The sequence below is a fragment of the Brassica rapa genome, chromosome A05 (genome assembly GCF_000309985.2).
Source record: "Brassica rapa cultivar Chiifu-401-42 chromosome A05, CAAS_Brap_v3.01, whole genome shotgun sequence".
NCBI classification, from domain to species: Eukaryota; Viridiplantae; Streptophyta; class Magnoliopsida; order Brassicales; family Brassicaceae; genus Brassica; species Brassica rapa.
The window spans coordinates 1,041,223-1,069,221 of record NC_024799.2 but is presented as its reverse complement, the minus strand read 5'-3'; the positions used below and the strand labels follow the sequence as shown (position 1 = coordinate 1,069,221).

General features: G+C 35.4%; 7 protein-coding genes across 13 annotated transcripts; 3 read left to right on the top strand and 4 right to left on the bottom strand.

The window, feature by feature from the left end:
* Nucleotides 1-2,421, bottom strand: LOC103866513 (tRNA-aminoacylation cofactor arc1). The gene is made up of 11 exons (XM_009144457.3): nt 2,223-2,421; nt 2,023-2,121; nt 1,711-1,872; nt 1,567-1,632; nt 1,293-1,463; nt 1,052-1,218; nt 878-968; nt 717-785; nt 546-637; nt 384-447; nt 1-290 (listed from the first exon to the last, which is right to left on the bottom strand). Exons 1-11 carry the CDS (start codon nt 2,283-2,285, stop codon nt 186-188), a joined length of 1,149 nt encoding a protein of 382 aa, XP_009142705.1. The 5' UTR covers nt 2,286-2,421; the 3' UTR covers nt 1-185.
* A 350-nt stretch (nt 2,422-2,771) lies between these two features.
* On the top strand, nt 2,772-5,697 carry LOC103866512 (bZIP transcription factor 18). Its single transcript, XM_009144456.3, has 4 exons — nt 2,772-3,796; nt 4,601-4,733; nt 4,810-4,894; nt 4,966-5,697. Exons 1-4 carry the CDS (start codon nt 3,369-3,371, stop codon nt 5,388-5,390), a joined length of 1,071 nt encoding a protein of 356 aa, XP_009142704.1. The 5' UTR covers nt 2,772-3,368; the 3' UTR covers nt 5,391-5,697.
* Nucleotides 5,698-7,769: 2,072 nt separating this feature from the next.
* On the top strand, nt 7,770-9,435 carry LOC103866511 (expansin-A8). The gene is made up of 3 exons (XM_009144454.3): nt 7,770-8,040; nt 8,151-8,463; nt 8,899-9,435. The coding sequence occupies exons 1-3, from the start codon at nt 7,887-7,889 to the stop codon at nt 9,203-9,205; spliced, it is 774 nt and encodes a 257-aa protein (XP_009142702.1). The 5' UTR covers nt 7,770-7,886; the 3' UTR covers nt 9,206-9,435.
* Nucleotides 9,436-11,572: 2,137 nt separating this feature from the next.
* LOC103866509 (macro domain-containing protein VPA0103) lies at nt 11,573-13,647 on the top strand. 2 transcript variants are annotated; one of them, XM_009144452.3, is made up of 8 exons: nt 11,573-11,972; nt 12,178-12,314; nt 12,462-12,510; nt 12,633-12,735; nt 12,837-12,932; nt 13,006-13,080; nt 13,161-13,230; nt 13,322-13,647. In XM_009144452.3, exons 2-8 carry the CDS (start codon nt 12,213-12,215, stop codon nt 13,397-13,399), a joined length of 573 nt encoding a protein of 190 aa, XP_009142700.1. In that variant the 5' UTR covers nt 11,573-11,972; nt 12,178-12,212; the 3' UTR covers nt 13,400-13,647. The 2 variants fall into 2 exon arrangements, with proteins under 2 accessions (XP_009142700.1, XP_009142699.1); XM_009144451.3 differs by having other exon boundaries at nt 11,574-12,314.
* Nucleotides 13,648-15,563: 1,916 nt separating this feature from the next.
* On the bottom strand, nt 15,564-16,439 carry LOC117134295 (mini-chromosome maintenance complex-binding protein). Its single transcript, XM_033292553.1, has 2 exons — nt 15,913-16,439; nt 15,564-15,825 (listed from the first exon to the last, which is right to left on the bottom strand). Exons 1-2 carry the CDS (start codon nt 16,395-16,397, stop codon nt 15,711-15,713), a joined length of 600 nt encoding a protein of 199 aa, XP_033148444.1. The 5' UTR covers nt 16,398-16,439; the 3' UTR covers nt 15,564-15,710.
* A 4,519-nt stretch (nt 16,440-20,958) lies between these two features.
* On the bottom strand, nt 20,959-23,375 carry LOC103866510 (precursor of CEP15). Its single transcript, XM_033292557.1, has one exon. The coding sequence runs from the start codon at nt 22,973-22,975 to the stop codon at nt 22,670-22,672; it is 306 nt and encodes a 101-aa protein (XP_033148448.1). The 5' UTR covers nt 22,976-23,375; the 3' UTR covers nt 20,959-22,669.
* Nucleotides 23,376-24,462: 1,087 nt separating this feature from the next.
* On the bottom strand, nt 24,463-27,735 carry LOC103866508. Of its 6 annotated transcripts, none has more exons than XM_009144448.3 (9): nt 27,582-27,735; nt 27,244-27,311; nt 26,464-26,756; nt 26,088-26,270; nt 25,912-26,004; nt 25,672-25,854; nt 25,321-25,594; nt 24,814-25,256; nt 24,463-24,744 (listed from the first exon to the last, which is right to left on the bottom strand). In XM_009144448.3, exons 3-9 carry the CDS (start codon nt 26,689-26,691, stop codon nt 24,646-24,648), a joined length of 1,503 nt encoding a protein of 500 aa, XP_009142696.1. In that variant the 5' UTR covers nt 26,692-26,756; nt 27,244-27,311; nt 27,582-27,735; the 3' UTR covers nt 24,463-24,645. The 6 variants fall into 6 exon arrangements, with proteins under 6 accessions (XP_009142696.1, XP_033148419.1, XP_009142697.1 ...); XM_033292528.1 differs by having other exon boundaries at nt 26,464-26,717; nt 27,582-27,732; XM_009144449.3 differs by having other exon boundaries at nt 27,433-27,610.
* Between the last annotated feature and the right edge of the window lie 264 nt (nt 27,736-27,999).

The window sequence follows — 27,999 nt, the reverse complement described above, 5'->3', positions numbered from 1 at the left end:
TTGAGCAACTTCTCTAACGAGTTTAGGGTCAAATACGATTATCATCAACGGCTAAAACAAGGTTTGGTTTAACAGAAAAAAAGTCAAAAGCAGTAAATAAGAACAAAGTCATAGCTTAACTTGAATTGTGACAACTTTCTTTATCCAACAGAGTTTGTGAATATCATCAAAAAGAAGAAGTATAACTACTTGATGGTAGCCTTGGGGATGGTGGAAGTGCAGGGTCCAGCTGACGTCATGAACGGTATGCCTTTGTAAGTGGCTACACCACTTTCATCAGTGTACAAATGCTGCAAATGTATTAACACGCAAACACAATACTCTCATCAGTGTTCAGTTTTGTTACAACGAATGAGACTTAATGAATATGTGTTTGTACATACCGGCGTTATCTTCTCAAGTTGCTTCTTTTTTGGGTTCAGTACCTCTTCCGCCTTTCCTTCCACCCTATAAACACACAAAACGGTTCTTGAGTTTAGTGAAGGACAAGCATGTTTCCAAAGCAATCAAAGTAGTTTGATGTTAACTCATTTAACATTACACACCCTGAGAATGTAACACGCTCTCCTGGTTTAGCTCCAGCAGGTGGTAGCAACGGCTCCACAACCGAGTGATCTTCATTTGAAGCACAAAGAACCTGTAGCGAAAAGAAGAACAAGTGTGAGAGAACTGAGAGTTAAGCAATAATCTGATCGTTGATAGAAGAAAACTCTTACCAGTCCTTCTGACATTACATCTCTTAGCTTTCCAGGTTTGACATTTGTGATGAGCGCAACAAGACGGTTCTTCATCATCATCATAATGCATCAAGCAACAAACAATAGATAAGTAAGCTTTAAAATTCAAGACTAATACAACAACAATGCATCACTATTACCGTTAGATCATCAGGACTGCAGAATTTAGCTAAGCCACTAACGACTTGCCTCACTTTACCCTCTCCAACATCTATTTCTTCCACAAGCAAACTGCATAAGACCAGCTTTAACAAATAAAAGATGCACCAATGAACTAACAGAGACATGAGTTTGAAAGTGTTTTGACCACAGACCTGTCTGCCGAAGGGTGTTTCCATGCTTTGCGAATCAGACCGACCTGAATATTTAGCAAACTGACACTAAGCTCTGTCTCTTTGCTAGCTGCTGCTGGTGCTGCTTCAGCAGGCTTCTTCTTTTCTTTCTTGGCATCCTTCTCCTTTGTAGCCTTCTTCTTTGGCTCCTAGACCAAACAAAAAAATGTGGAAACATCAGAGTCAAACTAAGTTTGGCAACTTAAAAGTACAAACTTAGTACCTCAGGCTCAGCTTTCTTTGTGCTCGGCTGAGCTTCTGATTTATCAAGAGGCTTTGGACTCTCTGCAGTCTTTTTGGAATCCACCTTGACGACACTTTTTGATACCTCGAAGTCAAACTGTGGTAACTTCACAGAGATTGGTCCAAACAATGTTGTCAACTCTTCTTTAATCTGTAAAATTAACAGCGAGCAGCAATTACAAACACAGTAGCTAATCATACAGACACAAGGTGTGTTGTTAACTCCATAGTATTTACAGACTAGCTTGACAAACCTGGATGTAGTTCATCCACCTTATGACATGTGGGATCTTCTCCTTGTCTGAATCCGAGAGACCAATCTGAGAAACACAGCAAGTCAGCAAAACAAAGATGTCATTAAAACAACAGATAACAAGAACATCATAACAGTCCATTACCACTGAAGAATGCAAAGCTGCAAACACAGCAACATCAGCTGCAGATGGCGTCAATCCATCTCCCAACACCACTGACTTGACTGCTAACTCCACATTCAGCTTCTCAAGAGCTGCAAAGCAATCCTTTGAGAGACCTTCTGCATATTCCATCCACTTTAAGACCTGGAACATGCAAAATTGTGAATAAAACCGAATAAAAATCCATCCTTTACCACTATAGATAAGACATTGAATTGTAAACTCAAACAAACCAAACACAAACGAGAAGGGAGCTCAATAAAAATTCAATCTTTACAGTTCATAAGCACCTACCTCCTCGTTGTTTTGTGAAGACACTTCTTTTCCGGATGCCTTCAAGACATTAGAGTACAGCGTCTTGACATCACTCTCATCAGACCCTCCAAGACCAACCTTGATGAATCAATTCAATTTCAATACCCCCATTAGAACAAAGATCAGAAACTAAGCTACTTAGCTACAAAATCATGAATAAAAACGGTTCTTTCACTTACAGGGTCAACGGAGAAGTGTTTACAGACAGCTGATAGGATCATCTGCTTCGTCTTTGAATCCATCTTCTTCTTCTCTTTTATCGTTTTTGGGGCTCTTTGCTGAAAAACCAAACACTCCTGCCGTTTTCTCTCTTACATAGGGTTTTTGCCTCGAATATAACGGCGTTAACGGACTTCCAACTAGCGGCGTTATCTCAGTTTCCTATGGGCCTGAAATATAAATCGGGCCATTGATCGCATCCCATTATGGGCTTATCAGAAGGTCTTTTAGATTTAAATACATCGTTATAAAATATATAATTTTGTGTAACTAAAAATGTTATAAAGAGAAAGTGCAGGTGATTTAATTATTTAATGGGTAATTATCTGCTTTTTTTTTAAGTTTTGTCACCAAAATAGCCTTCAGAAAAAAAAGACCAAAATAACATTATTTTATTTTGAAAATTTTAATTTTTTTTTAATTTTAAAACTCCACCCAAAAAAATCCACCCCTTAACTCTAAACTCTAAGTAGATTAGTTAACCCTATGGTATAAATATATATTTACTCTTTAATAAAATTTATTGTAGTCATTTTCATCTTTGAAAACTATTTTGTGAAAATAAATTAAAAATTGATATTTTAGAGTACAACTCCAAATCCTTGAACTGTAAATGAATTTTATGGCAATCCTACATGTTAATCTACTAACTCTTCATTCCTTCAAATTAACAGAGTTTAGATCCCCAAAGAAAAAAACTAATTCACATCTTTTGTGATATTGATCAATGCAACCTAAGAAAAAAAAACTTTATCCAACGACAATTCCAAATTACTACTTAACATGCATAAGAAACATCCAAATTACAATTTACAAATCCACAGAATTTAATTACTTCTTAAATGTTAATTAAAATCCATATGATTTTGTGTAGTCAAAAGACAGGGAAAGAGCTTCAAAGTTGCTTTAGCAGTTAAAAAGAAGAAAAAAAAAAGTAAATGAAGCATCAAACGACGCCGTACGCAGCCCGTTTCGGTTAAAAAACGTGAAATCTGAATCTCTCATTCGCTGTCCGGATTCCGACAGATAGACAGAGGAGAGAGAGAGAAGGCGCGAAACACAGAGCTAGAGAAAGAGAGAGAGAAGGACGATCCAATTCCAAGAGCATGGATGATTCTTCGAACGCGAAATCTAACCAATGCCCGCCTCCTCTCTCCAACTCAACTCCGACGCCGTTTCGAGGACCGTACCATCGTCGAGCTCATTCCGAGGTTCAGTTCCGTCTCCCCGAAGATCTAGATCTCTCCGAGCCCTTCGGAGGGTTCGACGACCTCGGATCCGAAGATGACATCTTCTGCACCTACATGGACATCGAGAAACTCGGAGGATCCGGATCCGATTCGGCCGCTCCAAAGTCCGATAACCCGTTGTTTGCCGGTGAAGAAGGTGGGAGCTCGAGTTCGAGGCCTAGGCACAGGCACAGCCTCTCCGTCGATGGTGGGTCTTCGAGTTTGGAGTCGATCGAGGCTAAGAAAGCCATGGCTCCTGATAAGCTCGCTGAGCTTTGGGTCGTTGATCCCAAGAGAGCTAAAAGGTTTCCTCTTTTTTAACTCAAATGATTTGATTAAAATCTTTTTTTTAACAACAACTTGTTTTGTTTAAAATCTAGTTCCCGTTATTAGATCGTTAAGACTAGTTTACATATGTCTTGTTTTGTATAATTCGCGGGAAAAAAGATGGTTTCTTTATGATGTTGATGTGATGCATTACTTTTGGTTACGTGTTACATTTACTTTTGTTTTGACTATGATTCTTGAGTTTCAATGGTAACTGAAATTTTAGAGGTTCTACTATGCTGCTTTTGCTAGGTCTTTTTGGGTGAGAGTGTCCATGAGGGTCCCATAAGTATGTTTCTTTTTGTGATTCTTGAATTTGTACGACAATGTGTCTCTTTCATGATGATGTGACGCCCCCCTATAACTAGATATTTTTGTTTGATTTTGTCTGTTCAAGCTTGGTGTACTTGTACATTCTTGTTTTGGTTAGAGATTCTATCTAATAATGACTTTTTGTGTGTGTGTGTGTGGTACTTTCTCACAAGGCTTGAATATGTTTCAAGTTCAAACTTTTGAGATGATCCCTTTTTCACATTCCCTTTTTAGTAGTAGTCAAACTGTACATGATTGAAAGTTAAATAGTTTTAAAAGTGGCCTTTGGTTCGGAAAAGTTTGTGCATTAGTCTTGTGTTCATTCACTCTCATAATTGTTATGAACCTCTATGGTAGTGGTTGCTATTTTGGATAGCATGACTGTTATCAAACTACTAAATATGTTAAGTCTGTACTATTCTAAATTTTTGAAACATTTAGTCTAATCCTGTCTCGTGCACTCTGTGTAGGATAATTGCTAATAGACAATCTGCTGCTCGTTCAAAAGAGAGGAAGGCTCGGTACATTATGGAGCTCGAGAGGAAAGTTCAGACCTTGCAAACTGAAGCTACTACCCTTTCAGCACAACTCTCCTTGTTCCAGGTTTCTTTATTCACAAACTGCATTTGTAGTAACATTTACATTCTCATCTACTGCCTAATAACTTTGATTATTACAGAGAGACACAACTGGTTTGTCATCTGAAAATACAGAGCTCAAGCTTCGTTTACAAGTCATGGAACAACAAGCCAAGTTGCGAGATGGTATGTTAACCTGTCCCCTCTCTCCTCTTATGTTATTTAAGATCATTTACAGATGATTCTTCTCTACGCAGCACTAAACGACCAACTCAAAAAGGAAGTAGAGAGGCTGAAGTTCGCCACGGGAGAAGTCTCACACGCTGATGCTTATAACCTCGGGATGGCACACATGCAATACTCTCAACAGCAGCAGCAACCACCACAACAACAATCCTTCTTTCAACATCATCATCATCAGCAACAACAAACCGATGCTCAAAACCTGCAACAGATGACTCACCAGTTTCATCTCTTCCAGCCCAACAACAACAACAACAACCAAAACCTAAACATTATGCATCAGGCTACTTCTAATGCCTCGGGTCAGTCTCATTCCTTTGCAGAGGCAATGAATGAAGACCCTCTTGGCCGGTTACAGGGGCTTGACATTAGCAGCTGTGGCAGAGGCTCGAACTTTGGTAGGTCTGACACCGTCAGTGAAAGCAGTAGCACGATGTGAGTCAGCCTTGTGGATAAATCCTATTCTTTTGCTCTCTCCCTTCAAAAATCTTTAGCTAAATATGGTCGTCTGATTCATTTTTTTTTAATTCTGTAAAACTTTTATTTTCTTTATGAGGGGGTTTCAACAGAGACACAGGTGTTTTTAACTTTTCTGATTCATATTGTTCTTCCTTGGGAGCTATCAAAGTTGAACCAGTTACTTTTTTTTTATGTTTCTTTATGTGCTCTTGCTTCTTCATTTATTCCTGTAAACGTTGGATTTTGCTTTGCCTTTAAACCAGAAAAGAAACTGTTTTTATGTTTCAGGTCTCCTACATCACTTTCTCTTCTTTCGTTATTTCACAATTCAATGTTAATTACTTTGCTTCAAGCACAAGTTTCTTAGGACTTTCATAAGAACCCTATCTAAAATCAGTTTTTGTTTTCTTCACTGTTCTTAAACCGACATTAGGAATCAACTACTAAAAACCAATATAGTTTCATCAAAAAATATGAAAAACTTAATTAAATTGCTTAGAAAGCAAAAGAGTACAAATCAGTGTTGAGGCCACTCAGACGGTATCCTAACTACCTAACAACAAAATTAAATCCTCACATGAAAATCTATGAACTATATCTTCAGACTTAAGTTTATCTATTGTTGGCTCATAAGTTGGGTCATTGAAATGACGTTTTCTTTGGGACAGTGACAATTCTTCAGGCACGTAGTTATGGCAAGTCCCGGCAGTTTCGGGGCAACTAAGAGACAAGCCCCTTGTGATGGTTGCTTAGAGTGTGGTCCCTTTAGTTTTCTTTTGGTACGCTTTGGATAGATCTCACGTGACCTTTTTGTGGATACAATTCAATAGGTTTTACGTTTTTTTGGTTTCAATCGAATTCTTGCTCTTCCTACTTCAATATAGATGCGTCTATAATTGGCAATAAATTTAGACGAAATTCTAAAACTGTAATTTATGTTGTAGTTCTAGAGATGTCTGATTGTATGTTGAATACTATTGAAACACATTTTACAACTGAAATTCTAAATCTGTAATGTGTTTTTCCTGCCCAAAAAAACATTTCTATATTTCAGGGGATCATGAAGTAACCTGGTTAAAAACGAACCATAAATGGTTAAGTAGATTACATTTTAGACGTAGAAGATACTTTAATAAGATGCATAAAAGGGCCACGAAAATGACGTATTGGAAATATGCATGGGAGGAGCCTCACACGTCGAGAGCCTCTTGCATGTGCTTGTAACATGGTAGGACCATCTAGTGTCACACTTGCTATATTTTGTTTAATTATTAGTGGCCTCTCTAGTCAATCCATATCATTTAGATAGCTGAAGCAAAATAATACTTGTGATCAAACCCCCAAACCAAATCGTATCAATCAATCAATCAAGATTGAAATGGAATACTTATCTAAACAATACAATATATAATTACCGACTGGTATAATTGCTTCCCTATTCCAATGTGTTCACATTAACTAACCTTATAAGTTCATCGTGTAAATGGATCATTTGTAACATAAACATTTTGATCTAATAATGTCTTACATTAATGTTTTCTAAGATTGTCAAAATCTGTATGAGTGCTTTGAACATACTGACTGAAGTTATTGATGTGTATGATCTTCAACACAAATAAAAGATGAACCAAGAAACGAGATTATCTGTAGGTCTGACGCGGCGTGGAACAGGGAAGGACACCAGGCGGGTGTGGCGTGGGAGTTTGTAGGCATTGGGAAGGAACACCTCTGTTCAGGGTCCCAAACTTTTGCAAATGTTAAATCACCCCTTGTGGCGGAGGGGTTGGCGGTACTGGCAGCAATGGAGGAAGCGATTTCGTTGGATTTCAAACAAATCTCTTTCGAGTCTGACTCAAGTAAACTGATGACGGCAATCAATGATGGCTCAAATGTTTCAGATTTGCATGGAATCCTCAGCGACATCAACTCTCTATTTTTAGTTTTCGTTTCTGTATCTTTCTATTGGGTCAGTAGATCCTCTGTTTCTAACGTGGATGGTTTAGCCAAACAGGTGTTAAGAAACCTTGTAATGAACCCAGTTTCATTTTTCAATGAAGTTTAGTTTGTGAACAAAAAAAAAAATAATAATAAAAGATATTGATCATATGACCAACGCAAAATGAAAGAAGAGACAAACTAATAAAGACTTGTGTATTGAAGCATGTGCAAGTAGGAGCCACTTGATTACGAATCACATTTGGTCTAGCCGCAACATTTGCATGTGGCCACAACCTTCAAAGTCCCCCCTGATCTTACAAAATCATAAATACACACACTTTCCTTTATTTTCCTAACTGTTTAATCTGTTGTCCACATATATTAGTACGATATAAATATTATCTCTTGCTACTATTATAAACTCCAAAACTTCCCCTATATAAACTCAACTCCTCCACCCTTGATTCCACATCAGTCTCACTATTCTCACCAAATCAAATCCAATACTCAAAACCGAATTAATCAACCAGTCCAAAAAATGTATATTACATCATCTTCCAAATATTCTATAATCTCAATATTATCCATATTCAGCGTATTATTCTCCCTCCAAGGAACTAATGGGGACGACGGAGGTTGGCAAGGTGGTCACGCCACGTTCTACGGTGGCGGCGACGCGTCCGGCACCATGGGTATGGCCAAGAAATCTTATATATATATATAAGCTTATATTAATTAGTAAACTAATCTTTTTTTTACATTCATCTATTAGCTTAACACGTGGCTTAACCTAAATATTCAGGCGGGGCTTGTGGCTATGGGAATCTGTACAGCCAAGGTTACGGGACGAACACGGCGGCTTTAAGTACGGCACTGTTCAACAACGGACTTACGTGTGGCGCGTGCTACGAGATGAAGTGCAACGATGACCCGAGATGGTGTCTTGGCTCTACTATCACCGTCACGGCTACAAACTTTTGTCCACCGAACTTTGGCCTCTCAAACGATAATGGAGGATGGTGCAATCCTCCTCTTCAACATTTCGACCTCGCCGAGCCAGCTTTTCTCCAAATCGCTCAGTACCGTGCCGGCATTGTTCCCGTCTCTTTCCGAAGGTCCGTTTTACTTTTCTTGATACTTGAGTTGCAAGTAACAAAGCTGCTTAAGGTTTTACTAGAAACCAAGTTTTTAATAAAGATGAAAATGTATCGTACTCCCCATTCGTTACAATATAAATGTTTAAATTTTTTCATACACATTAAAAAAAAAAAATTTAATATTTTATCCATAATATTATATTAAATTTATGATGTTTTTAATTAATAAATCTAAAGAATAGAGATAAAACAAGAAAAATTATAGAATTTTGCATTAAAAATATAAAACGACATTTTAAGTAAATAAAAAATTACTTCTAAATCGACATATAAAATTTAAATATATACATAAATTAAACCGGAGAAAGTATTAATTATCATGTTTAAAAAAAGACCACATCCAAACAAACAATTAAAACTAAATTAATGAGTTATGTTGTTATGTAAGTGCAGAGTACCGTGTATGAAGAAAGGAGGAGTAAGGTTTACGATCAACGGGCACTCTTACTTCAACCTTGTCTTGATCTCGAACGTAGGAGGAGCAGGAGACGTCCACGCCGTTTCGATAAGAGGCTCAAAAACAGGGTCGTGGCAAGCAATGTCTAGGAACTGGGGACAAAACTGGCAGAGCAATTCTTACCTCAACGACCAGAGCCTCTCGTTCCAGGTCACCACCAGTGATGGTCGCACCGTCGTTAGCAATGACATTGCTCCTTCTAATTGGCAGTTCGGACAAACATTCCAAGGCGGTCAGTTCTGACTTTTGAGTCAAACAGTCATCCTATATCTCTCTCTCTCTGTTATGTGGTGCTGGTGTGGCTGCGTATTGCTGAGGTGGCTCATAAGCACCCGCTTAGCTTTCAATGGTTGTATTTAGCGTGCCTACGAAGAGCAAGTTTTTATTTTATTTTACATGTTTATTGAACTTAGCCCGTTGGCATACTCAAAACATCTTATATATAAATAACTCAATAAATTGAATTTCTATCACCAACAAAGAGCATATTGACTTTGAAGTCAACGGTTGCTCCACTACAAGAAAACATCGGCATACTGAGGAAAAAAATCGTCGGTATGTCGTCGGAATAACGCTATTCCGAGGACATACCGACGAAAAAGTGTCCTCGGAAATATCTCCTCGGAAATTCATATTTCGTCAGAATTTCGTCGGAAATTTCCGACGGAATTCCGAGGAAACTAAATTCCGAGGAAACTCCGAGGACTTCAAGTTCGTCGGAAGATTCCTCGGAATATACCGAGGGACGCCTTCCTCAGAATATTTTGATGGAATTCCGATGGTCCAATCCTCGGAAGTTTCGACGAAACATTCCTCGGAATGTTCATCGGGAATTTCCGAGGAACCTGGCCCTCGGAAAATTCCGAGGAAAATCTTTCCCTCGGAAAATTCCGAGGAACTTCTGTCTCTCGGAAAATTCCGAGGAACTTCCTTCCCTCGGAAAATTCCGAGGAACTTTTGTCCCTCGAAAAATTCCGAGAAACTTCTTTCCCTCGGAATTTCGGAAAAAAAATATTTTTTTAAAAAAATTAATTTTTAAAAAAAAAATTAAAATTTTTGAAATTTAAATTCGAAAATTTAAAATTAAAATTAAAATTGAAAACATAGTAGATAATATTCAAAGTTAAATAAAACATTCCGAGTTTTTGGTAAAAAAAAAAAAAAACTACGGGTCATGAATGTTCGGGAACACCTCGTTCGGGTACATCCTCCTCATCATCTCCATCATCTGCTCGTTCAGCCTCTTCTGTGTCTCATAGCCCGCCTGTTGAGCTGCCATCTGGGTCTCCAACGCAGATATCCGATCATCCTTGTCCTTCAGCTGAGCCGTAAGAACTTCTGGATCAACATATGGCGGTGGTGCAGAAGAAGGAGCAGCCGACCGGGAGCGACGACCCAAACCGACCAAACGTCCCTTCTTCTTTGGAACCGACTGAAATATAAATAACCAAATTTAAATAATATAAATTGATGATAAAATAAAAATCAAGAAATAAATAAATTGAACTTTAAAAAAAAAAGAACTTACCGATTCAACGATTTCGTTGATTCGAACCCGGGACAAGTTGGTCGAAGCCGTCGAATCGTCATCATCGGTTTGAAGCTGAGACACTTCGTCATACACCTGAGTTTGGACCAGGTCGACCACATCCCTCACAAGACCTTTTACATAATCAGCAATCGCATCCACACAGTCTTCAGCCAAATTATAATCCGTCTTAATGCCCATCAATCTTGTAGCAGATGATAAAGCTGAATGACCATCTCTGCAACCTTCGTACAATGGTTGCTTTCCAGCATCCAACATATCATAAAATCTCCTATCTTCGGCATTGGGTAAATCTTCCCCTCTAAAATGATCATTTACCATCTGCTCAGTACCTACACCATAATCTACATCCGTTCTAATTGGTTCTTCTAATCTAACCGCTGGATGAGGTTCGCTAGTACTACCATGTTCATAATCAGTTTCCCCATGATGATACCAAATTTTGTAACTTCGTGTAAACCCACTCAAATATAGATGAGTCCAAACATCCCACTCTTTAATAACCTTTTTATTTTTACAATTAGAGCAAGGACATCTTAACATACCTGTTTTTGCTTCCGGTTGTCGGTGAACTAACCTCATGAATTCGGTTATACCTCGTTGGTATTCTTCCGTAAGCAATCTCGTGTTCGGATCCAAATGAGGTCGATCGATCCAAGAACGAAAATAATTTGAAGAAGACATGTTTTTATGAATCAAATTCGTGTGTAAAGAGAGTGAGAGGGAGGATGAAGATATGGAGTGAATGAAGAGGAAGAGGGATGCTTGTATTTATAGTTGAAATCCTGCCGACAGACCGAGGAAATTCCGACGGAATTCCGATGCCAACGGCTAGTTCGTCGGAATTTCCTCGGAATTTTTAAAATCCCCCAACGGCTCTCCAACGGCTCTCCAACGGCTCTCTAACGTCTATAATATTTCCTCGGAATTCATCGGGTTTTTCCGAGGAATACAATTTTCCTCGGTATTCCATAAGAATATTCCGACGGAATGATATTTCCTCGGAATTCCGTCGGTATATTCCGAGGAAATTCCGAGGAAACCAAATTTTGTGTTTCCTCGGAATATCCTCGGAAATTCCTCGGGATTTTCCGAGGATTTCATTTTCCGTCGGAACGTCCGTCAGAATATCGTTGTTTTCTTGTAGTGCTATATAGGCCAATGATTAACACTAACATGATTCCCTAATACTCCACACAAAAGAGCTATTTGATATTTGTGTTGTCTGATGAGAGCCTTGTGATTATCTTCAATGGTTATATTTGGTAATATAGAAAGTCTTTTAAGGATTCAGCACAACTTCATGTCTTTTTACTTTTTAAGAATCCTAATTCGAAAATAAAATTTGCTTAATAACTCAAAAAGACATGAAAAGCAAAACTGTAAATTAGAAACAGTCGTCGTCATGGAACAAGAACTTGGATGCATGTCTGTCAGAATGAACATTTCCATTCCTGGTTGGTAAGCATTCCGCTGTTTTTAAGCTGCTAATGAATCTCTTTAACTAATTACAAAATGCTTTTGAGTGTAAGAAAAGGTAGGTCTCTTAAACACGCAAACTAAGCACTAATCTTATTAAATTAAATGAAAACTTATAGAAGTCAAAACTTACAAAAAATGAAATGTGATGACTGCTTCTTCATCTGTTCTGTCTTTCTCCTAATAGGACTTCCGGAGAAGTGCTAACTGTCTATCTCATCCATGGCTTCTGGAGCTGTTTTCAATTTGTCTGATTCTAGTCTTCTCAAAATCCTTCAAGGTGACATCACCGAGTGGTCCGTGGATGCGTCCTCCGATGCTATTGTAAGTCTCTCCTTCTCCATCAATTCAAATCCTAAAACTAAATGAAACTTGAGGGTTTGTGATGAAAAACGGTTGATAGCCTCTTGTATCATTTGATTGATGCTATTGCTTCATCGTTACTTTGACTTAGGCAGTATGTTTCTTCAGGTCAATCCAGCAAACAAGCGAATGCTAGGTGGTGGTGGCGCCGACGGAGGTAGCTTTACGAGTTTTGTCTTTATCAGTTTTCTACCAGTTCCATTGCCATTGTGTATATCCGTTAACACAAACTGTGACCAATGTGAAATATAAAGGCAAATATAATTATATCTGTGACAGCAATACATAGAGCTGCTGGGCCACAGATGAGAGCAGCATGCTATGACATCCCTGAAGTTCGTCCTGGAGTGCGTTGTCCAACTGGTGAAGCAAGAATCACACCGTTGGTTACTCTTATTCTACTCATGTTTATAATCGTTGGATGTAGTTTGAATTAGGTATTGTTGATTAATGAAACATGTTGGATTACAAAAAATGAAACAGGGGTTTCAACTTGCATGCATCTCATGTGATCCACACTGTTGGACCCGTCTATTACTCAGACGTCAACCCTAGAGAGTCCCTCACCAGCTCTTACAGGTAAGCAGCTTCTCTTGTTCTACCCTATCTTTCTTGTTTCTTCTAAACATAACTCACTTATGTTTTGTTACAGAAATAGTCTTATAGTGGCGAAGGAAAACAACATCAAGTACATTGCATTTCCTGCCATATCTTGTGGGATTAATGGGTAAAATCTTCGCAACCAGAAACTTAACTCGTTTTCTTATTTGGGTTTGCTCTTAGAATGTATTGTTTTTGTTGTTAAAGATATCCTTCTGATGAAGCTGCTGTGATCGGTATATCAACGATCAAAGAATTCGCCAATGACTTTAAAGAGGTAAAGGATGCTTTATCTCGTCCATATTGTTACACTTGCATGGGATTCAAATGACATTTTCTTACAATCTTGTATTGTCATTCTTATGAAGGTGCATTTTATTATGTCCGCGGACGATATTTATAACGTGTGGGTAAACAAAGCAAATGAGATGCTACAAGAAGCTTAAGATTCCATCTGCCGCCTAAGTGAATGACCAAGTAAACATGAGTAAATAAGACTTTGTTATTTTGTGTTAGTGTGATGAGAGCCTTGTGTTATACTCAACACAAAGGAAACATTTGCCGTTATGTGTTATGTGATGAGAGCCTTGTGATATTCCATACAATGTTATATATGGTCCTTTGGATTTAAGAGTTGAAGTTGAACCCAACAAAAACAGTCGGTTTTATAAATAAATTCCAGTTTATTTGTAAACTAAACCCTCCTGCAATCCAACAAACTTACCTGAAAATTGAAAAAGGAAATTGTAGGATATTCTACTACAAAATATAGAAAAATATTAAAATTAACATGATCGTTAAAATAAAAAACCAAATTAAATATGATCGCTAAAATACAAAAAGAAAACTAAACATGATCGTTTAAGGAAAAAGGAAATTAAACGTGATCATTAAATAAAAGGAAATTAAACATGATCCTTAATATAAAAGGAAATTAGTTAAGGAACTTGTTGAAACAAAAAAAAAAAAGGAAATAGTGAAGAGACCACTCTAAAATTTCCTTTTTTGGGCTACCGACTGAACTTTCTTATAAATAACGCAGCGAAGTCTCCACCATGCATGAACCATATCAAACAAACCTAAATAGCTAAAGAGTATCTGAGTATTATGGAGAAGATGAATAGAGATCACCAAAGTAAACCTAAGGTTGATGAATCTTCATCAAAGTCTAACTATGTTCTTGGTCGTGAAGAGGGTTTTGAAGAGGGATCATCTTCATCTTCCCACAGTCACGTGAACAATCTCCAGGAACAGCAGAGACTCATGATGCTTCGTTCCCAAGGCATGCCTCGTCCTCCGGCTTTGAACCAACATGTCAATCACATGTACAATCTCGAGGAACACCAGAGACGGATGCTTCATTATCATCGCATGCCTCATACCGATCATCCAAGCAGCAGCTCCATTAACACTGTGAAGGCTCGGGTTTATCCGCCTGGTTCACGGTTTCTTCCAACCAACTTGGGGTGTTTAAGGGTTCATCTCCGCAACAAGGTAGACAAGAAGAAGAGCGGTTCCATAACAACTTTGGATCTGTACGAAGACGACCCGTGGCTTCTTGATCACGTGCAAAACGATCTGTTCCCTAGAGGCGAGTGGTACTACTTTACTCCTAGGAACAAAAGAGGTGCCACTTCATGTACCAGGACCGTTCGGGGAAGAGGAGGCGGTACATGGAAAACCACTAGTGGGAAAGAGCCGATCAAGGACAAAAACAATAAGGTGGAAGGTTACGTGCAGAGTCTAGTCTATAACAAGACTGATGTTAACGGAGATACAAAGCCTACTGGTTGGAACATGAAAGAGTATTGCCTTTATAAAAAAAATCAAGACGATTTGGTCTTGTGTCATCGCAAAGGTAATTTAAACAAGATAGGGTTCGCTGAGGAGGTTAAGAAGAACAACATCTTATCTAACCAAGTGCAAGAAGAACAAGGAGCTGGTGCTAATAGAGTTGATGAGATGAGGACGTTAGAGGAAGATCATGGTGAGGCCACTCAGCAGCAACAAGAGCAAGATGCACCACGGGTTCTAGTTCCTCCTCCTCCTCCTCCTCATGAAGCCACGGATCATGGTGAGGCCACTCGGCAACCACAACAACAAGAGCAAGACGCACAGGTTGTATATATTCCTCCTCATCATGAAGGTCAAGGTTTAGGAGTGGAGCAAGAAGATCATGGTGACGCCACTCAGCAGCAGCAACAAGAGCAAGATGCACCACCGGTTCTAGTTCCTCCTCCTCCTCCTCCTCATGAAGGTCAAGACCCAGTACTTGAGGCGATGATGAACGACGAGAACAACTTCATGACGAGGGGGGACGAAGACCAACAAAATCAGTGGGATGATTCAGATTTATATATTGACGTCGATGAACTCTTTAGCGAGGAAGAGATGATGCCAATGGATGACATTTTACAACAACCGGTTTCTCAAGCTCGAGATGTGGGAGAGAATCAGGTTATTAAGTCAGATTAAGTTTATGTCTCAGTGTGTAATGTTATCTGTTGTGGCATTCTTAGTTAAGTCCTAAGAGTCATCTTAGTTTGTCGTTTGAGTTTGTTTTTCACCTGCTTTGTACCTGTCTCTTGAGTTTTTTTTAGTTATCAAAAATATTCAAAAGAAATCAGGTAGGAACTGAGTTCCAATGAACTTTGGTCACGTTTTTGGTGCTCAGTAAATAGATAGGAAACGCTTCTTCTTCTTAATCATAACTCAGTAGAGATTACAACATACCAAACAATCCAGAAGAGGCGCTTTTTACTTGAGCCTCTCCTTTCTTAGTCTTTCTAGTTCCAACACCATTTGCCAGTCCTCTAGCGAAAGAGTGGTCTCCCCATAACTCACAGACATCATGCGAGCCATTGTCAACAATCTGCATAACCAACCAAACAAAATTGCCAAAAAAAAATCCTTATATATTTGATGAGAATAAACATTAAAGGAAGGCTTTATTTAGTACCTGCTCAAGTCTTGGCTGCCTAAACTACGATCCGTTTGCCTTAATTCAACCAAATCATTCTCCAGTACCTGTTGCAACTCCTCCCCAATGGAGTTGGATAACGATTTGCAAGTAGCTAAGTAACACCTCCAAGCTTCTGCTGTTTCTGGTGTGATGACTTGCAATGAGTTCACTTGGGAAGGTTGAAACGGTACAACCAAATCAGCAGGCATTATGTTCGATTTCCCCTCGGAGAAGATGAGCATTTGAGCGTCAGTGGCCATTTCCATTTTATAATATTGAAAATCATACTCCACCTGAAATAATAGCAACACACTCCATAAATTTATTATACAATTGTATTGATGTATTCTAAACTCTCTTTTCACATACATGAGTATTGTCTTTAGTTTTAAACAGTTAACTAGATTTTGACCCGCGTTTTCAAACCGCGAGTTTATTTTTTTATTTTTTTTTTCAATTGACAAATATTTAGTAAATGTCATATTTTCATATATTTGTGTTTTATTTTATAAAAGACTTAAATTTTTTATCTTTATTTATCGTATTTCATTTTAAATGACTATTTATTTTTAAAAAAATTAAATTTTATTTTTTTAATGAATTAAGTTGGTATAACTCTGATAAATTAATTTTATTATGTGGTTAATATTTTAATAAAAAGTTTTTATACTTTTAATAAAAATTTATACTTTTCAATGAAAAAATTCATTTTTTTTTATGAATGCTTAAATTATATTAAGAAAAGAAAAAAATAATAATTAAAAATAGTTGAAAAAAATTATTTGAACTTGGACTCAATAGCCCAAAGGAAAAAAAAATGTGAAAATTGGATTTGATTTCTTAATCGGCCCAAATGGCCCAAGAAATATATGATGTGGGCTGGATCCAAAAAAAATGACCCAATATAGATGTGTTATTAATATTTCTTGATTGACCTCAATGAAACGTGCAATGTTAGTAAAGAAAATGGCAGGCTAAGACAAAAAAGACAATATGATCATGCTTTAATAGTATAGATTTAATAAAAATTCAAATATTGCATAAATCAGTGGACCAACAATTATGAAATCTTTAAAGAAACGAACACAAAAAAGATTTTAAACATCTTTGACCATCATCTTATGTGAGTTCATGATGCAACTATGCCATAAATCAAGATTGTCATATTTTTTGAATTTTTATCAAAATCTGAAGGTTAACCCCTACCAAATTTAGTTTTTCAATAAGTGCTCTATATATTGAAGTTTACACTCTTTAGTGTTGTTTAATAATCTCAACCTCATTATACATTAACGTATGCTAAACTCTCTTTCGTAATACATAGACATCGCTCAAATTATTTAACAATTAATTTAATAAAATATTTTATACTGCTTAAATCAATAGACTAACCATTACAAAATATATATTCTCTATATAAAAGGTCACAACAAGGATTTCAAATTTCTTTGACCATCATCTTATGTCAATTCAGGATGCACTTATGCAATAAAAAATACATGTCGTATTTTTTGATTTTTTCTCAAAATCTGAAAGTTAACCCTTACGAAATTGAGTTTTCGGTAAATGCTCTATACAATAAAGTTTACATACGTTAGTGTTGTTTAAAAATTTCTAAACACTTTATACATTTGTATTAATTTATTATAAACTCTCTTTCATGGTACATGAGTATTTTGCTATAAATTTTTAACAGTTAATTTAATAAAACTTTATAGATTGTATAAATCAGTGGACTAACTACTATAAAATCTTTATGCTCTAGAAAAACGGACACAAAAAGAATTCCAAACATCTTTGACCATCATACTATGTCAGTGCTGGATGCAACTATGAAATAAACAAAATTATCATATTTTTGATTTTTTTTTTCAAAATCTGAAGGTTAACCCCTACAAAATTAAGTTTTCCAGTAACTGCTATATATATTGAAGTGTACACTCTTTAGTGTTTCTTAAAATTTTCTAACCACATTCTAAATTTGTATTAATATATGATATACTTTCTTTCATGTTACATAGACATCTCTCTAAAAATTTTAATAATTAATTTAATAAAACTTTTTATAATACTTAAATTAGTGGACTAACCACTATAAAATATATATTCTCTAGAGAAATGGACAATACATATTTAAAACCTCTTTGACCATCATCAATTGTCAGTTCAGGATGCATTTACGCAGTAAAAAAAAATTTCATATTTTTAAAAAATTTCTCAATATCTGAAGGTTAACAAAATTGAGTTATCGGTATATGGTCGATATAGTGAAGTTTACACTCTTTATTGTTGTTTGAAAATTTCTTCCCGCATTATACAATTATATTGATGTATTCTAAACTCTCTTTCCTGGTACATGAGTATTGCCTTTGCCTTTAATTTTTAACAGTTAATTTAATAAAAAATCATATATTGCATAAATCACTAGACCAACCACTATGAAATCTCTAGAGAAACAGACACAAAAAGAATTCCAAACCTCTTTGACCATCATACTATGTCATTGCTGGATGCAACTATGAAATAAAACAAGATTGTCATATTTTTGATTTTTTTTTCAAAATCTGAAGGTTAACGTCTACGAAATTAAGTTTTCCAGTAACTGCTATATATATTGAAGTGTTCACTCTTTAGTGTTTCTTAAAATTTTCTAAACACATTCTAATTTGTATTAATATATGATAAACTCTTTTTCATGTTACATAGACATCTCTCTAAACTTTTTAATAATTAATTTAACAAAACTATTTATAATGCTTAAATTAGTGGACTAACCACTATAAAATATATATTCTCTAGAGAAATGAACAATAAATATTTAAAACATCTTTGACCATCATCAATTGTCATTTCAGGATGCACTTTTTTTTTAACACTGAGAAATCCATTCAACATAAAAGGCCAACAACAGAGTCAAAGTACAAACGTACGGCTATGGTGGACATGCACCATGCAACGATAAAGGAAACAAAAGTTCAAACCCAATAGGGATAAAAAAAACAAGCGCACAAGGCAGAAGAAAATAATAATATCAAGACCACTCGAAGATAAAGATCTCGGATATAGTGGGTAAGAGTAACGGGATGGAAACAGTAATTAAGCCTCTCTTACTATCGCCTGATGAAGCCAAGCAGGTCCATTTCTTGCAACATAAGATTGGTACCGATGTTCCGATGTCACACTTACAGCTATTCTCAATGCAATGGAGTTTCTTTCAGGAAGAACTTTGTCAAAACGCCAAGCCGATAAAAGCTGCAACTTTGAGTTGATGATGTTTGAGACACGAAAGGATTCAGGATGCACTTATGTAGTAAAAAAAGATTGTCTTATTTTTTGAATTTTTCTCAATGTCTGAAGACCCCTACAAAATTGAGTTATCGTAAATGGTCGATATAAGTTTACACTCTTTATTGTTGTTTAAAAATTTCCTACCGCATTATACAATTGTATTGATGTATTATAAACTCCCTTTCCTGGTACATGAGTATTGCCTTTGCCTTTAATTTTTAACAGTTAATTTAATAAAAATTCATATATTGCATAAATCAGTGGACCAACCATTATGAAATCTCTTGAGAAACGGACACAAAAAAAGATTATAAACCTCTTTGACCATCATCTTATGTTAGTTCAAGATGAAACTATGCCATAAAGCAAGATTGTCATATTTTTGAATTTTTATCAAAATCTGAAGATTAACCCCCTAAGAAATTAAGTTTTCCAGTAAGTGCTCTATATATTGAAGTGTACATTCTTTAATGTTTCTTAAAATTTTCTGACCACATTTTAAATTTGTATTAATATATGATACTCTATTTCATGTTACATATACATTTTTCTAAAAAATTTAATAATTAATTTAATAAAAGCTTTTATAATGCTTAAATCAGTGGACAAACCATAAAATATATATTTTCTAGAGAAATGGACAATAAATATTTAAAAACTCTTTTACCAACATCAATTGTCAGTCCAGGATGCACTTATGCAGTAAAAAAAGATTGCCATATTTTTTGAATTTTTTTCAATATCTGAAAGTTAACCCCTACAAAATTAAGTTATCCGTAAATGGTCGATATAGTGAAGTTTACACTCTTACTTGTTGTTTAAAAATGTCTTACCGCATTATACAATTGTATTGATGTATTCTAAACTCCCTTTCCTGGTATATAAGTATTGTCTTTAATTTTTAACAGTTAATTTAATAAAAGTTCATATATTACGTAAATCAGTGGACGAACCACTATGAAATCTCTAGAGAAACGGACACAAAAAAGATTCCAAACCTCTTTGACCATCATCTTATGTTAGTTCAGGATGCAACTATGCCATAAGACAAGATTGTCATATTTTTGAATTTTTATCAATATCTGAAGGTTAACCCCTACGAAATTTAGTTTTTCAATAAGTGCTCTATATACTGAAGTTTACACTTTTTAGTGATGTTTAAAAATCTCAACCTCACTATACATTAATGTATGCTAAACTCTCTTTCGTGGTACATAGACATCGCTCAAATTGTTTAACAATTAATTTAATAAAACATTTTATACTGCTTAAATCAATAGATTAACCACTACAAAATATATAGTCTCTATAGAAAAGGTCACAGCAAGGATTTCAAATCTCTTTGACCATCATCTTATGTCAGTTTAGAATGCACTTATGCAATAAAAAATATATGTCATATTTTTTGAATTTTTCTCAAAATCTGAAGGTTAACACCATTACGAAATTGAGTTTTCGGTAAATGCTTTATATAATGAAGTTTACACACTTTAGTGTTGTTTAAAATTTTTAAATCATATTATACATTTGTATTAATTTATTCTAAACTTTCTTTCATGGTACATGAGTATTTTATTTAATTTTTTAACAGTTAATTTAGTAAAACTGCATAGATTTTATAAATCAGTGGACAAACTATTATGAAATCTCTATTCTCTAAAAAACGAACACAAAAACAATTTCAAACCTCTTTGACCTTGTACTATGTCAGTGTTGGATGCAACTATGCAATAAAAAAAGATTGTCATATTTTTAAATTTTTTCTCAAAATCTGAAAGTTTAACCCCTACAAAATTAAATTTTCTGATAAGTGTTCTATATATTGAAGTGTACACTCTTTACTGTTTCTTAAAATTTTTTAACCACATTCTAAATTTGTATTAATATATGAAAAACTTCCTTTCATATTACATAGATATCTCTAATTTTTTAATAATTAATTATATAAAACCATTATAAAATATATATTAATGCGATGCATGACGACAATTCACAATCGTTGATTCAATGCATGCATAGTACAGTATTATATTGCGAATATTGGATGCGTGACGACAATTCACAATTCACACCAACACTAATATTTCAAAGCAAAACACCAAATGTGTTTTTATATAATTTTAAGCTTCATATGTAATTTTAGGAATGATGTGCTTTTCAGAGTGGCACATTTTCTGCAAGTCAGCCAAAAGAAAAACATGTGCACGGGATTTTATAGATCGCTTTATTCTCATATACAACAGTCGCTTACAGTGGATCAAATTTCTAAGTATTAAGATTTAGAAGTTCAAAATGTTAGATTTAATAGTTTGACTATGGCATAATGTTACTATATCTTATTTTAAGGGAACATTGTACATTGCATATATTTTATAGAGAAATTCTTTAGAATAATTTTTTTTTTAGTTTTTATCAGAAAAATAGTTTCCAACGAAAAAACTGACCAAACTAAGTTTTACTAAGTCTTTTTAAAGATAGTTTATTTTTACTCTATAGTTAACTAATCTGGACTTATGGCTTAGAGTTAAGGGGTGGAGTTTTAGGGATAGGATTTCAAATTTTAAAAAATAAAAAATAAATATTAAAAATTTCAAAATAAAAAAAAATACTATTTTGGTTATTTTCTTTCTTGAGTGTTATTTTTGTAACAAAAACGTAAAAGTGGTTTCGAGAAAATTGTCCTATATATATATCATATTTCACACAATAGCTGCCCCCATGTGAGAGTTAATATTTGTAATGCTTTGTTAAAGGCCATGAAGCCAAAACTTGTTTAGCAAAAAACAAAATGAAGCAAAAACATGAATAGTTGTCGTTTTTGTTTTTAATTTGTAAATACAACTTGTCATATGGTGAATATTGGTTTAATAGCAAAGACTGCACAACTGACACAGTGTTCTTTTTGTCAACAACTGACGGAATGTTTTTGTGTTTTTGCCGCCTTTTATTAATCTCAAATAATATTTTTGAAAACATGAAATTTAATATACACCTGTGTAAACCCGTTTGGTTCATCAATTGTTTTAATGTAAATTTGGATTCCTTCGAACGATTAATATAACGTTATTATATTAATTAAATTAATCTCACGAACCAAGTAGAAACATGTTATTTTTATATATTGTTTAAAATCACTTCCAACTACCGATTACGTTTTTCTTTAAAAGAAAAATACAGGTTTATCTAATGAAATAGTGAGTATGAAACATACATACAAGAAGCTCCCATCAACACGAGAAAACGAGACAATTCAATATAGAGATCACTATTTATATAAAAAAAGACATAATTAAAATGTATAGATTTCAAAAATGAAGAAAAAGCAACAAAAAATGATCATGTGGAGACGCGACCTTTTAGGACAAAAAACATACATGAACAAGAAAACAAACATGTATGTATAAATATATAATGCAAAATGCTGAAATGTAGTATATGTGTAGAGAATACACATGAAAACGTATCATCAGTGGCCAATACCGGGGCTTGGGACATCACCTTGCCTTTTATAGATATCATCATCATAATCAGGCACTGGTGGTGATGGTGATGCTGAAGAGGCTCCATCATCATAATCACCTGAATAATCAACTTCCAGTTTCGTAGCCATCAACTTCCTGCTCTTCATTGTCGGGAAATACTTTCCGCCGTGAAATGCTTCCGGCTCAGATCTAGTAATGCCTCTCATTTTGAATCCGTGAATCGAAGGAGCTATGGAGATGAGTATGAACGAGAGTAACAAAACGTGAAGCTTAATTTTCCTTTCATCCATTTCGCGAAGAAACCTTCAAGAACACAATCAAATGGGTGAAATAAGAAATTTTGTATATACGGGTTTTCTTTCTTCTTGATGACTTTAGGGTCCAAGAAGAGATTGTGTGCTATAAATAACTATGTAAGAAAAGAAATATTGAATTATTAAATCTGGAGGGCCAACTTTGTTGAAATTGGCAAACAATGGTCATGATAAATTTATAACATGTCTACTATTTACTTTTTTTTCTCTTTTCTTAATGTTATCTTCTTTTTATCGCATGATCCATCATTGCATGCTTTGTTCTGTGACAAGTCGTATCTTTGTTGGAAAATTGATTAAGACAATATGTAGACGGTGAGTCATGTATTAATAACTTATTTATTTAAATCAAACACAATTAATAAACTTTTCAACTAGGATGCATAACTTTTTTGTCAAAAAAAAAATTAGGTAAAAAAAAAATGGTAAAAGAGAGAACGTGAAAGTTCTGGTAGCCAGACACATGAAAATCTGGTGTGGTACAGATTCGAACTTAGGTCCTTTTAGAGATCTACGGAACGCCTTGATCACCCAACCACAGACGTGTGGTTTTTTTTGTAATTAGTCATGGAAGACTAGTTAATATTGACTTGAAGAGTTTATAAGCGAAGTATGCAGACTGACATATACTAACATCGGAGACACTTGCCATGATTGGTCAATGCAGGCTGAAGTGGTAGCTCGAATAAAGCATGGGGCTATAAATTAGGATTTAGGTTAGTATGTGTAATCAAAGGTACCTATAATATCTAACGACATAATATTCCAGCACAGAAGAAGTATATAATTGCGTTTGCTTAACTTATAATAATCATGTCTCGCTTAGAAACTTAGAAATGCACTACATGTTACAAAAAAAAATTGTAGTTTGTTGCTAATTGTAGAAAATAGACACGTATGTACCATTGGGATCCGTTCAAGTAAGTGATGGGCTTAATGCGAAAGAAATATTAACTTATATTTTATTTAACAAGATTACCTACTTATGTGTCACAAACTACATTATACCACTACACTAATTACTCATAACTTGCTAAGATCTCTTATATAATCAAACTTATTACTTCACCTGATTAACATCCTATCTTTCAAACTATTCATGTAACTATACAAATCATCGGCTCATCTTGCACAAAGAATTGCTCTATCACAGAGGAAATGATATACAATAAGTTGCAGATACTGATTGCCATAGAAATGATGTCATGCTTTGAAAGTATATCGTCATCACACATAAGACATATCAATTTAAAGAAAAATGGATAAGAAAGAGTCATACGGTGGACCCCTCAACTCTCGACTAGCATGTGATAACAACTTCTCTATCAGATCAAACACAAAGACCTATCTACTGAGTTAACGTCATTGTGATGTAATAATAATCTTACAGTTTAGATTATTGTATCAAATTTTGGTTTGTTTGTTGTTGTTGTTGTTAACTCAACAAAGAGCTAGATTCATTGTAATTACTAAAGTAAAACATTAAATTTTCTACTGTCAAGAGATCTCTAAATGATCCTGATAAAAAGAAGCATATGCGTTTAACCTCTGGAACTTCACATTTAGCACCATAACAAAACAAAAAAAAAACTCTTAGTCATTGTTTTCTGTTGGTAAACATAAGAGATAAAACCTAAGAAACCAATTCAAATATTCTGTTTGACAAGTTGAGACTGAGATGCTGAAGGCAATGAGTTCACCGTGCTCGGTTTGCCACTGAACCTCTCTGTATAAGATTGCTGACTCTGCAAAAACAAAACCTGATGGATCATACAAAAGACTCAAGGAGAAAAAAAATGGTGAATGAACTGTACCATTTCAGGAATGTAAGTGCCTGTCCCTCTTGATCTCCTCATGTTCTGCAACGAGTTTGATGAACCATTCATATTCCTCCGATGGAAATCATTCTTTTGTCCGGCCACAAACCAACGAACAATGTCCCAAGAACTTGTGTGGTCTTGCCCCTGCCCCTGAGGGATCCACTTATGCTGAGTCTCTCCGTGAAACCCTTTCCCATAAACAAGACTCTTGAAGTATCCTTCAAAGTCTCCTCTGAGCTCAGACGCTTCTGCTCTCCCAGTGCCAAACGCCACGACAGGCTCCTCCACGTCTTGTCTCTGTCCCTTGCCGTTCCTCTCCAACGAGCTACAAAAGAACTTCTCCAGTTTCCATCCCATGGCTTCTCCAGGCACTGAGAGCACATCTTTGAGCTTCCTAGCTCCCAGAGTAAAAGCATGTCTTATACGTTGCAAATTGCCTAATAAAATTACAAATCATTAGCTTAATGTTGTGGACTCTTGCTGCATCAATTGGGAGGTTACCTTTTGTCACACTACGGCCAAGGTTGTTACTGTGCTTCAAAGGATCCACTATGTTGAAATGCTTCACAGGGAAGTAATGACCGTTTGCTTCAACAGCTTTAGTTGGAACCGAATACAACTCAATGCACTCTCTGAAGAACTTCTCGTTCAGGACAACCTCAGCATCATTACAAGGCATATCAGGCAGAGAAGATATGGGGACTGGACCGTTGACAGTTACACAGTAGCTGTCCCAATCAAACGATGCATAGTAATCCAAGAACTTAAACAGCACCTGTTGATACCATATGTTTAAAATCTTAGAACCAATGGGAATATAAGCTTAAGAGTTATTATTATACACACACTCACCGCTAAAGGACCAGAGAGTGATGAATAAGAGATGTTGATGATATGCAAGACTAGTACTGCCAATGCATAAGTCGAAATCAATCCAGTGTTGGCGCCGAGGATGCGGCTCTCATAGTAGCACCAAGCTTTGATCAAGATGATGCTACGCTTGAATAGATGGTCCTTCCCAAAGATCTGGTCAACCTAACAGAGAAACCAAATCAAAGAGGAATGATGGAAGAACTATTTATAAATGTCTACCTGCTCTAAGAAACATAATGCGCAGAGTCCAGCCATTTGATTGAAGGAGATGTCTACAGCAATGTTCCTGATACTGCATTTTATGACCTTAACCTACCACCACCACCATAAGCATGTAATGAGTTTTATGAAATACAAATAAATCAAAAAGACACAAAGGGGATCAAACAAAAAACCTGTGCTGGGATGTATTGAACATCAGTCACATGGAAATCAGATTCTCCTCCGTCTTCAGCTCTAAGCATACTGCACAATGCATTAGCCAAGTCCTCCTCTTTATCTTGAGGAGTTAGGACTGTCAGATCAATATCTCCATCTGGTAGATATGTTTTCAGTGGCACGGAGCCAAACAAGAAGACCTGCAATGGTACATAGAGTTTAGGGACAAGATAATAGTCCTAGCTCCAAATCTAGTCACACAGCAGTACAACTTTGTGTGCAACATCACAAACAAGATATCATCATCAAACAAAGTATCATCAACTAATCAGTATAAATATTTGTTTAGTTTTTTTTTCTAATGAACAAAAGAGAAAGCCAAGCAAGTCTAACCTCAATTCCAAGACGATCTTTAATAAGGGTCTGGACATAATCGATGATCTCGTTCCTGCTTTTGTCTGAGACAAAGACAGGTTGGATGGCGTTTAGTATCTCCTGAGCCCTTTCCTCGGCAACCATCCAGAGCTCTCCATCTATTGCCATTGTTGATAGTGACAGAGACGATGATGATGAGGAGGATGAAGATGAGGAGAGTGACATCCTCTCTTGAAGATCAGCCATTTGAAACACACAACACTTCAGATTAACTAAAACCCAGGAAGAGTCACCTTAAGGAGATTACTTGTCTGAAAATGAAATATCAAGACATATACAAAGCATTAGAACCAAAGGTATGAAGAAGACAAAGGCAGAGACTGAAACTGAATCACCACAGAAACACAGACCAGAGAAGAAAAAAAAAAAGAGGGAAGATAAAATCTTGAATTGGAGATCTCAATTCCACCAATGAATGCTTCATAACAATTCAAGCCAAACCAGTGACTAATTAACATTCTAAGCACGTCAATAAACTCAAAACAGGGCAAGAAACAATGATATGTAAATGCGATTGTTAGGCATCCCTACTTTCTTAGCTTCCTCAAAGCCAAAACTCACATAAAAATTAAAACTTTGACTGCTTTTGCACAGCTTCCATGGCACCACAATGATTGCTACAAGCTTAAACTAGTTTCAGGAATCTCAAAGGACAAACCTTTATCAACCTCGTAGATGCAGAAAATAGTTTTTTTTTCTTTTCTTTTTCTTTTTGAGTTGTAAGTAACGAAAAGGTACCTGTGCTTTTAGTACATGTGTCAAGATCCTTCCTTTGAACAAAACCCGTGTTGGGTTTTTAACTCATCCTGCAAAACAATAGACATCCAGAAAAAAAATAAAAAATCAAAACTTTATATGAACAATAGATTGTAAACAGATTTAGGGTTTTAGGATTTTTTTTTGATTTAATTGGCATTTGTGTTTCACCTTCCAATATAAAAAAATAGAAAAAAATGAAATTGAGAAGAGAATTTCAACGAAAATGTTTGGTGGTGTAATTAATTTGAGACAATGGTGATTTAGATTTTTTTTTTTTTTAAGAGATGAGATCGATAGTAAAGAGGAGAAAGAAAAACCACTGAAACTCCGGCGGAAAATGTGGCAGCTTGGCGTCTAAACAAGGAGAAGATAAAACCAAGTTAAAATGAATATGAAACGATGGCTGGGAAAATTAAATAAATAAAAAAGTCAATGAAATTTTTGGAAGATTCCTGGAGTGTGTGTGACTTTATGAGTCATGAATACAATTATATATTTTCTCCATTTAAGATAGATATTTTTTAAAATATATAAATATAAGATAGATTTTATATTTTGACCCAAAAAAAAAAGGATAGATTTTATATTTCCTATGCAGTAATTTTTTTAAAAAAAATGAATTTATTATTTATTAAAAATTATTAAAAATTGATAACTATAAAAAATGTTGTATGGTGTATGGATACTCTTAATCTAACATGGATTCTGAAATTTAGTATTTGTATAAATACGTAT

Coding starts and splice junctions, on each gene's coding strand:
- LOC103866513 (XM_009144457.3), bottom strand. CDS start 2,285: ATGGATTCAAAGACGAAGCAGATGATCCTATCAGCTGTCTGTAAACAC. Junction 969..1,051: donor AAACACCCTTCGGCAGACAG/GTCTGTGGTCAA, acceptor GGTCTTATGCAG/TTTGCTTGTGGAAGAAATAG. Junction 448..545: donor GAGCGTGTTACATTCTCAGG/GTGTGTAATGTT, acceptor GTGTGTTTATAG/GGTGGAAGGAAAGGCGGAAG.
- LOC103866509 (XM_009144452.3), top strand. CDS start 12,213: ATGGCTTCTGGAGCTGTTTTCAATTTGTCTGATTCTAGTCTTCTCAAA. Junction 12,933..13,005: donor TCCCTCACCAGCTCTTACAG/GTAAGCAGCTTC, acceptor GTTTTGTTACAG/AAATAGTCTTATAGTGGCGA. Junction 13,081..13,160: donor ATATCTTGTGGGATTAATGG/GTAAAATCTTCG, acceptor TTGTTGTTAAAG/ATATCCTTCTGATGAAGCTG.
- LOC103866510 (XM_033292557.1), bottom strand. CDS start 22,975: ATGGATGAAAGGAAAATTAAGCTTCACGTTTTGTTACTCTCGTTCATA.
- LOC103866511 (XM_009144454.3), top strand. CDS start 7,887: ATGTATATTACATCATCTTCCAAATATTCTATAATCTCAATATTATCC. Junction 8,041..8,150: donor CGACGCGTCCGGCACCATGG/GTATGGCCAAGA, acceptor CTAAATATTCAG/GCGGGGCTTGTGGCTATGGG. Junction 8,464..8,898: donor GTTCCCGTCTCTTTCCGAAG/GTCCGTTTTACT, acceptor ATGTAAGTGCAG/AGTACCGTGTATGAAGAAAG.
- LOC103866512 (XM_009144456.3), top strand. CDS start 3,369: ATGGATGATTCTTCGAACGCGAAATCTAACCAATGCCCGCCTCCTCTC. Junction 3,797..4,600: donor GATCCCAAGAGAGCTAAAAG/GTTTCCTCTTTT, acceptor CACTCTGTGTAG/GATAATTGCTAATAGACAAT. Junction 4,895..4,965: donor ACAAGCCAAGTTGCGAGATG/GTATGTTAACCT, acceptor TTCTCTACGCAG/CACTAAACGACCAACTCAAA.
- LOC103866508 (XM_009144448.3), bottom strand. CDS start 26,691: ATGGCTGATCTTCAAGAGAGGATGTCACTCTCCTCATCTTCATCCTCC. Junction 25,855..25,911: donor CATTATGTTTCTTAGAGCAG/GTAGACATTTAT, acceptor TTTCTCTGTTAG/GTTGACCAGATCTTTGGGAA. Junction 25,257..25,320: donor TGGCCGTAGTGTGACAAAAG/GTAACCTCCCAA, acceptor TAATTTTATTAG/GCAATTTGCAACGTATAAGA.
- LOC117134295 (XM_033292553.1), bottom strand. CDS start 16,397: ATGACATTTACTAAATATTTGTCAATTGAAAAAAAAAATAAAAAAATA. Junction 15,826..15,912: donor GGCAGCCAAGACTTGAGCAG/GTACTAAATAAA, acceptor TTGGTTATGCAG/ATTGTTGACAATGGCTCGCA.